Source organism: Galeopterus variegatus, unplaced genomic scaffold (assembly GCF_000696425.1).
Source record: "Galeopterus variegatus unplaced genomic scaffold, G_variegatus-3.0.2 Scaffold1625, whole genome shotgun sequence".
Lineage (NCBI taxonomy): Eukaryota > Metazoa > Chordata > Mammalia > Dermoptera > Cynocephalidae > Galeopterus > Galeopterus variegatus.
Window position 1 is genome coordinate 169,037 of NW_007727736.1, and position 10,112 is coordinate 179,148.

The 10,112-nt window shown below is 38.1% G+C and overlaps 1 protein-coding gene across 4 annotated transcripts in view; it reads left to right on the plus strand.

The window, feature by feature from the left end:
* The window catches only part of PAK3 (p21 protein (Cdc42/Rac)-activated kinase 3), a 118,411-nt gene extending 110,141 nt beyond the window's left edge, over nt 1-8,270 (plus strand). For all 4 annotated transcript variants that reach the window (XM_008578052.1, XM_008578053.1, XM_008578054.1 and 1 more), the window contains one exon: nt 1,598-8,270. In XM_008578052.1, the coding sequence (XP_008576274.1) occupies nt 1,598-1,687 (90 nt within the window). In that variant the 3' untranslated portion in view covers nt 1,688-8,270. The remainder of the gene's footprint in view (nt 1-1,597) is intronic.
* Nucleotides 8,271-10,112: the final 1,842 nt, after the last annotated feature.

Below are 10,112 nucleotides of genomic sequence, written 5' to 3' on the forward strand. Positions count from 1 at the left end.
ATAATGCAAGGCTGTTTAGAGACTCATCCAAACCCAGTGGCTGTTTAAATAGTAAATGACATGGTTTATTAGAGAAATACCTCTGTAGGCTAGGGCAATCAGAAAATGCCTGTGAACAGAGGAGTTCAGCTAAGCCTTGAAGGACAGATCAGTTTTAGATAGATTGAAGAAAAGAGGGAAAGGGATTGCAGATGGAAGTGTTATAATGTGACCAAAGGCATGTAGGCAAGGTTTAAGGGAAATTATGTAGAAAGTATAGTTGAAGTAAAGAGTTCAAATAAGGAAGCTGCAGGAGATAAAACAGTAGAGGGCTTTGAACATCAGGCTAAAGAGTTGGGACTGTAGGCAGTGAGGAAATGCTGAAGATGTCTAAGGGACAAACATGATGAAAGCTCTGTTGAAGAAGATTAATCTGGTCGCATGCAATAAGAATTAGCAACATGAAAGAATGGAGGGGAAACTAAGGGGAAGTTATTATAGTTTAGGATTAAGTTGATTAGGCCCAGACTAGAAAAAGCAAGAGATAAATGTAAGAGGCATTGAGTAAAAAGTACTTGGTAGCTGATTGCATGTAGAACATAAGGGAGAGAAAGACAAAAGTGACTTCAGGGTAACAAACCAGTGGTAGCATTCAGTACAAGGACAAGTGATAGAGGATAATATAATGACTAGCATTTCCTGGCTCCTATGTAGCTTTCAAGGGACTGTTGCTTACCTCATTTAACCATTGTAATAAGCAGAGGTGAAGATTGAAACTAGGTGCTCTGACTCCAAAGCCCCTGTAGCTTGTATCACACAAGAGCACACTGTTTAGGAGACTTTAACATAACTTTTTAAATGTTGCATTTATGATAACAAAAGAAAATTCCAGAGAGGGTAGCCAGCAGGCAACTGGAGAACTAGGACCAGAACTCAGGAAATAGACCAGATCACACACTATAGATTTGGGAGTTATCTCCATAAAGTTGATAAGCTGAAACAATGAAAGGAAATCAGGTTGGTAAGGAATTAAATTACAAAAAGATGGTGAGAGTCAAATTCTGGTATGGGAGAGGTAGGAGGAGGAAATGAAACCAGGGAAGATGGAGAGGGAGTAGCAGTGCACATGCTCACAGAAAAGAACCATGACAGTAGAATGCGACAGGCTCTGAAGGTGAAAACATTTCAAAGTACTGCAGAGGGGCCGAAAGAGAGATGGTGGAGGCACAGCTATTGGGTTTAGCAGTTAGGAAACCATTGGATTCTGGGTAAAGTTCTTCGGCGGTCAACTGAAGACACTTTTTCAAGCATGAGGGCTGCTCCAGATACATTCCTCAGTTTGAGAAAATCAGAAAGTCAGACCTTTGCAAACACTGAGATGTTACAAGATCCCTGCTCAGAGTGTCTAGATGTGCCACTCAGCTTTCAGAGGATTTCATGACACTGAAAGACAAAAACATCTGAAGGACAAAAGCTGGCACCATTTTTTAATTAAATGATGTGTAATTCGGTGCTCAAAATACATTTAAATGAAAAAGAGTCTGCTTGAAAATCTAAGGTAATGTACTTGGAAGAAAGAATTTAAGTAATTCCTCTCTTTTTTTTCTTCCTTTTTCAGCATCCATTTTTAAAATTAGCCAAGCCTCTCTCCAGCCTGACTCCTCTGATTATCGCTGCAAAGGAAGCGATTAAGAACAGCAGCCGCTAGGACTGCCAGCCTTACCCCTCACCGTCTCCCTCACGAGTAAGACTGAAATAAAACTCTGCTGCAGGAAAGATGGAAGAAAAGACAGTCAAATGGGGTGGGGGTTCTTTAATTTTCAAATGAATAGAAACTTCTTATAAGCCTTTTTCCTACTCCCTCAGATTATGTAATTTATTTGTAAGCCTGAATCGCAGCCCAAACAGGGCAGCAATGTCGAAGTGGCCATAAAGTGGTCACTTCCACCGTGAAGCGAAAGAGCCAGTAGTGAATCCCCTCATTTTGTGCATTCACTTTGAAGAAAAAGTTTTCTCAAAGATGCACTCTTCCTCTTCATAGTGTTGTGTTTGTTTTTAAGTTAGAGAGTAGTCCCTCTTGCATTCGAACCTCCTTCAAAACTCCTTACCCAATGTGATTTTTTCACTTACATTGTCATTAGATGTCCAGAAAAAAGATGTCAAAATGTTTTTTTATAAAAAGACAGCAAAAAAAGAAAAGCAAAAAAAAACCCAAAAAACAAAAATCAAACAAAAAAACAAGAACAAGTACTGTGTGAACATGTGGAAGTCCATGCCCTAATAGAGTTGCAATTTTTTATTCTTCTTCTGTAGTGGTGGTCTGGTTTGTGTACCTATTTTTCTTCATGAGTATTGGAAAAGGTTTCTTTTAAGACATTTTCCAAAAGCAGAGAGGAATATGTGTGTTCGGGAAGGGCTTTTAAAACTGCATATTTAAGTAAAGCTCAAATGGTGAAATCCTGTCACATTTTCACAATGATGCTTAAGAGGTAGTTGACTTATTTATGTAAACCAGCATGTTAATCTTCATGATATCTGAAAAAGGACACACTGAAACCATAGCATCCCCGTTGGGTGAGTCCAGATCCTGAACCTAGGAAATCTTGATAGAAGAAACTGTGTTTAAACAAAGATGGGACTTTCTCTGAGAGCCAAAAGGAAAACAAGACATATATAATACTAAAATCCTTGTTGGACATTAAGTAAACAAAGATAAAGATACCTAATTTAATCCTCTCTTGTGCTTGTGGAACACATGCACTGTAAAATAGGCACATCAGGAGGAAATAGATCCATTAACCAGCATTTCCTTATGATAAAATTATTTATTTTGACAATTTGTAGCATTTAAAAAGTTTTTCAAAAGATCTGGAAAACAGAGATTTGATAAGCCTTCAATCCTGTAAGAAATAGGAGGTCAGTGAAAACTACATCCTAATCAACATTTGGCTCTAAGTACTTGTTCCCATTTTCCTACGTGTCACCAATTTCCGTTTCAGGATATGGTGTGTTCATGCTTAGATCCATTGGCTTCTGAATTCCAAAAGCTATTCAAAAAGATCTTGAAATTCTCTAGTGAAAATAATTTTGGTATGCAATCATATATCCCAAGAAATGTCAGTCCAACTGAATTCCTTTTGTGGCTTGGGGAAAATACCAAAATTTGATGATTCTTTCACCATATATTAACTAAAAATTCAAGAGTTGGCACTTCCTGAATCTTTTGAGAGCAGAAAAATATCTGGAGGGTGTCTGCATAGAAAAGTATATGCTTCTCTTTTGAGTGTATTGTTAATTTTATCAATTCTGGAAAATTGTTTCTCTAAACCTTTGAAAAGCTAACAATTTGTGCTATAGAAGGCTTCTTGATTTGTAGTATGGAATCTGAATAGAACCTATCTACATTTAGTAAAAGAGGGAAAGAGATCCATGACATAGGCTTTTCTCTTTCTCTGCTGAGGTACATCCATCCATCTAACCATCCATCCATCCATTCCTTAAAATGAAAGCATTTTCCTTAGAGTTTTCTGCTAACCATATAGTGTACATGTTTATGTTTAGGAGATGATGCCACTGGTAGATTTCCTATTTTCCTATTGTTTTCTTTGACTATAATAGTTGGAAGGGGCTTACCCCCCCCCCACCTCCACCCTGGGAATATCCACAGTGGGATAAAACAACAAATGTGAAAAGAAAATCAAATGGTAATATTAATTTGAAGCATACTGTGTTATACTTTGCAAAAAGGTATCTGGGCCCGAAATCTTTAATGCCACACTGCTCTAATGAGAGTGACAGAGGCCTTAATTTTTATTTTATTTAAAATTAAGGTTATTTGGTTTTTGGTTTGGTTTTGCTGTTTTGTTTTGTTTTTATCACTCATAGTGCCAGAGAATTCAATGAAATACCTGGGATGCAAATAAAATTCACTAACTTGATGACTATGCCCCGCCAGTAGAGAGAGCCCTAAACCTGGCTGGGAAGCCCTAGTCATCAGTTAGCATCCCTTAAATGTTGTAAAGGCCTTTTGTTGTTATTTTGGAGACCCTGGAACAGTGATCCTTCAGATCACTGTAGGCAGAGAAATGGCTGCTCTTTTATGCTTTCTGTTCAGCATTTTAATGAGGAGTCAGGTACTTCTTTACCACCATTTTGTACCAAGATTTGATAATACCTCCCAGTAGGCATTACTCTTACAAATTTATATCTATGTGAATTTTCAAATGAGAACAGCTTCTAAAGCCCCTTCCCTGTGTTGGAGAGTTATGTATATTTCTAATAAGTATTTAGAGAGAAGCTATTTCTTGTGCCAAATTGATGCTGAAGGATTCACATTTGGTACACTTGAACAACTTGGACTCCAGATAGTTAATAGTTTATTCCCATTCCTTGGATTTCTTTTTTAGCTCATCTTGACACAGGTGAGTCTATCCAGATCTTTAATGTTGCTAGTGTGCCCTGAAATAATGAGGGCACATTGTTGAATGTTGATTCCAAAATGTCCTGAGAGAGGAGTAGGGCAGTGGGAAAGTCAGGGAAGGGTGAGAAGCACAGTAGAGATTATTTATTTAAGAAAGAAAAGAACATTAATGTTGTAGCAAGGATCCGGTGCGTTGTCATAATCCCATGAGGATTTTTGGATGACACAATCCCCTCAAATCAGTCACCATGTTGGGTAATGACTTCGTTCTTACTGATCTCGTCTACGTGTCATTGTAAATATTTGTGTGTCCATGTTTCATTTTGGCTACTGGATGGCCAAATCATGTAAGAAGATTTAACTCAAGTATTTATTCTTTGTGTTATTCAGATTTCTTTCAGGCTTGTGAATTGCACCTCAACGTTTGAGTTTAATCACCTGATCCTTACGTCTATCCCTCCCCAGTGAAGCACATTCCATTGCTAAAAGAGAAAGAAATATGAAATTGCTTCCTGTTGTCTGTATAACTGTTTTGATAGTTTGAGATGTTTGTCTATAAAGGATATTTCTCAGCTCAAAGATCGTGTAAATAATTATATTCCTTTGCTCAATGGGTTATTTATTTCTAACGAGGCTGCCAGTTCTCAGAGAGATTCTATAAAATCACTTTTAAATAACAAACAGGGATTACAACTATGTAAAAATAAGTGTGCATATGGACAAAGACTGGGAACACAGATAATTGAAATCAGTTGTTAGGGTGGCGGGATCATGTGAAAAATTTTTTCTTTATAAATTTTCTTTGATGTTGTTATAATATTGCTTTATAATAAATAAACATCAGAAAGGGAACTATAGAAACATAGAAAAGACGCCAGAAGCAGATGCCTCTGGCCAGAGCCCAGAGCATGCAGGGCACAGATATTTGCTAGTTACAATTATTCCATAGGCTTTATACTTGCCTGGGTGCTGAAGTTTGCACACACTCGGGTATGGCACGTGCTTTCTTAGGAGACTATTATCTATAAATTAAAGCTAGGGAGATGTCACTATTAGAACTCCAAACACATCCTTCTGCTTTAAAACAAGCTACCCTCCACTTTGGTATGGCATCTGGGTGTCTGTTTTGGTTACTTTAGATTGGAGGGGTGACCATTTAATTAGCCCCTTTGATAACATCTGTTTCAGGTATCACCTTTCTGGATTGTTTTAGCAAGTTTTCAGGTTGAATTTTGGAGTAATAAAAGGCTAAAATCCCCAGCTCCCACCATTTCCTTGTCCATCAGGATATTATATCATTCAGGTAGGATTCTTCTTATAATGACCAATAGGCAAGTCCTGCTGATTTCAATAGCAGTTATGATTTGCAATTAAAAGCTGACTCAAATCATTAAGACAAATATTTAGTACTGTCTCTGACTGTTGGCATTCAGTTCGTAGTCCTGTTAATTTTGGCTTCAGATGGTCTCTATGTGTTTTTGTACTGCCTAATTATAGGATATATGCAGTAGTGATTTTTAAAGAGAGAAGGAGACCATCTACCAAAAGAAAGGAATTTTGTTCTAACTCACCAAAGAAATTTTAGGTGAGGACTTTAATAATGAGGTAGTGGCTTCAGATATGTAACTCAGTTTCACCGAAAGCAGACCTTATACCTAGAGAACTCATAGGCTTTTCATTAGCTGTTCTCAATGTAAAAATGCTTATGGAAGTCTTAGTCCTGCCATCCCTCATTGAATCTCCTGGTCCTTTTCTGAGCTACTTGCAGTTAATATTCAGTTAAACAAAGGCATGGCTGGTGTTGCAAGCACCTGCCAGTCTCTGAGCAAAAGGACTGACGTTCAGCATTTGTAAACTGACAGTCTCATGGGCTTGGGATTTTGAGTGAACTTAACACACAGTTCTGAACATATATGTGCATGTGGCTTGGGAAGGAAATAAATGGGACCTTGGAAATAATGGAAATATTTTTCCTATGAAAGAATTTTCCATAAAAGATTTGTTTCTAATATAATTTTTCTGTTGGTTAGCTTTTATTTTTTCACTCCTTTTCTGATCCACACTCCTTTAGTAACCAAATGAATATAATGCAACTTCTCATGCATTGAGAATATCTGTTGAATATTAAACAATGTCTAACCGAATCTGCGAATGCGGGAACTGAGAAGTCACCTTCACATGCACACCTCTGTGTGCAAGTATACTATTAAACTTGTAGCATTTACTGCCACTTAATTTAGTTGAACTTGAAAAATAAACTTATAGAAGCTGGTTAGTGGCATCAGAGTCTCCTTTGGAAGCTGCCATCACGTGAATGCTATCCCATAATACCAGCAGTAAGGCAGGTACCATGTTTACTTGATTTATTACATAAGAGGAAATCAACAGCAATTATAGATTAATGAGTCAGATGTAGTGGAAGAAATACTAGCCTAGGAAGAAGGAGAGCTGAATTCTCATATGTACTTTATTACTAACTTGCTGTGTGAACTTGGGCAAGTCATTTAACCTTTCCATGGATGTTTCCTCATCTATAAAATAAGGGTATTGGACTAGATGATCTCCGAGGTCTTTACAAAGGCTGTAACATTCTATGGTATTATAAATTTCCTTGCAAATTCAACCTGCTGAAGTGATGGCAAATATCACATATCTAAGCCTGGGTCTCTTATGCTTCAGTTAAATGATACAACTACATAAGGTGATGAAAAAACTCAAGTAAATGAAGTTAATAATACTAAAAAATGTTGTTGAAACTTGTGGCAGCCTTCCAATTCATTGACAGCTGTTTTGTTTTGTTTTTGTTTTAATGGCCTTTTTCTGTGAGTGTTCCCAGTTTCATTTTCCGTACATTCTGTAAGTAAAGTGTGGTTTACATTAAGCTGTGGCCAGTATTTACTACTAGAACAGAAATACACTGTCACACTTGCTAGAATAGAGCTGTACTTGGGCCTCTTTTTTCCTATGAAGCAGTGTTGGGTTTCATAGAGTTTAATTTGTAAATGGCACAAGATGGCAGAACCCATGCATTTTAATGGCTGGGACTACTAAAAGTGGACGTAAGCACCTACAAGTTGCAGAGAGAGAAATGAACACATAATTACATGCTATTAGCATTAAGGGTTGTTGACAAATTCACTTGTTGGGATCCAAAGATAGCATTTCTAATGACAACTCCCACAGTGATTGGCCAGTTGTATGTATATGCTGTTGGAAAGAGGGTAAACTGGAAGTTAGTTGGTGGACACCTGCAGAAGAGTGCCAACCAGCCCTGAGTGCAAAATTCAAGTTCAACGTGTGTGCCTGTGTGTGGTGTGTTAATCGACCCGCATATACTATATACATTGGTGATGATAAGATCTTTCACAGAATCCTATAACCATTGATGGGTTGAGTTTTAAATCTCAGTACATCAGTCAAGAGGAGTCAGATCACAAGGAAACTGATGTCTACTGGGATTATACTCATAATATCCAGACAAAACAAGTTGAGGAGGATCTACATTTTCATTGTTTATCAGAATTGTATCTCATTTGGCTGTGCATTACTTTCGTCAAAATGTGTTATCTGTAAACCCATGTGTAGTGAAATTCTTCTGTAACTTTGGATTAAAGATATTTATAGTCTTTCTGTTTGTTTGACTTTTAAGTAAGTTATTTCTTTTCTAGACCTGCTGACGGTATGGTTCCATCTTTCTGACCTCAGCATCTATCTTTTAAAGAATTTTTGTTTCCAATATTGTTATTTTTAATTGTGGTTGAAGCAATAGAAAATTGAAATATGGATTGTGCATGACTGTGTCTTGAGTGTAAAAATATTGCAGTTTGAAACTTGGACCTAAAGTATTGCAAATAAAAATGACAAACATCAATGAGCTGGTGCTTCTGTCTTCTGTCACCTTTCTACCACCCCCGTAGAATTGGCCATTTTACCTACTTCACAGGTTAGAGGGTAGCATTGTCTCATAGGTAGGGAAGCAGGTAAATGCCCAGTCTCGTGAGTAATACAGGAATTGCCCTGTAGATTCTAAATAACTTAGACCCAGACTCTCCATCAGGTTTTTATATCGAATAGCTCAGAGAGGTGAATGTGTATACCCAATGCAAGGCAAAAGCCTGATAGATCCCAAAGGCAGATGAAGGAAAACTGCCAAAAGAAATTGCATGTAACAAATAATTTGTTTTTGATCATCTTTCTGCATGAAAAATTCTGAACACATAAAGCCATCTGCGTAATGTTTAGTTTTTGTCTTATATCTGATGTCAAGGCCCATAGGTCACAGGAGAGATTCCAAACCCACATTACTGAGAACCTTCATTCATTCATTTGCTCGTTCACTTAAAAAGCATTTATTGAGCTTCTGCTATATGTCAGGCACTGTGGACATTTTTGCTAAAGATAACTTTTCCTTTAAAAATAACCTCTAAATGTGACTAAATCACAGTAAAGCTCGTTGAAGACTGCTAGATGCACCTGTTGGAGTCAGGTTTGTCAGAGACTCTCTTGAGTCCTCAAGACTCAACACAATACCACCAGTTTTACCAAACTGGAGATTTGTTCCACCAGTATTATTCGTACAGTAGGCACAGTGCTCTTTCTGCTGCATGTGTATATAATTTTATACCTTTGTGTAAGCAGAAACATGCAGATACTGTATTCCCTACAAATGGATTATATACCTTGTCAAATGTTATTTGTTTTCTAGTTCACCATACTTACATGAAAGCTTTATTTTTCTCACTGAATCTCTACATGTTGAAAGCCAAAGAGACACTTTCTGTAAATATGAGTGGGCAAGCGAATGAGAATCCCAGTAACTAGCCTTTAGCCAAGTTCTCTACCGCCCATGTGCACAAATTGCTGCATTGTCTCTCCCACTGTTAGCCTCACATCCTTCCAACCTATTAAATGAAGTAGAAATACTTATGTGATAGTAAATTACCGATATCTTCCATCAAAAGGGAAAGTGTAAATGGCATTTCCCTTTGCCATAATGGCTTAGAGTAACAGGGTCTAAAAAATGATAAGCGTATTATTCCATAGCTCAGCCTGCCTAGCTCTATTGCTGGAACTCTACCCCCATCCAAGTCCCTCCTCTATTGAAGTGGGAAGGGGCTAATACCTGTAGTGCCCTACAAATTATGGTTGTTCTCCACATCCCCTGGGGCCTAGACCCCCAGGCACTTGGATGGCATCTGCTGGCTTCCCACACACCTGTGTCAAGCACCACCGCTATCACTGCCTTCTGCTAATCCTGTGCCACTGTCCAGTTACTCCTGTGCTTGCCATTCTACTTATCTGTATCTGCAATATCCACACCAGTCCCTAGTGCAAGGATAACTCTGGGTAGGACACTGGGGTGATACATCCATGTTGCAGTTTCATAGCAGATTACTTTTTACTTGTTTTCTTTTTCATACCGGACAGCAGAAACTCCTCCCATGGCATCCAACCATTCTGCTGCATCTTTGGATCTGTTTTGGTGGTTCTTTTTCAGTTCTTGGTACCTCACTGAACCAAGGAGCAAGTTTGGTCTTGGTTTTTCCCCTCTCCCTTCCTGGGGTCTGTCAGGTCAAACTTTGCATATTCCAGCCCCTTTCAGGCCCGCCACCTCTTACAGAGGTTAATCTGCAGCTTTTTCTATAGCCATTGCTTTATACACTCTCCATGTTCTCCCAAGCAACCAACCTTGGTAAAGAGAAAATTGAAAGTT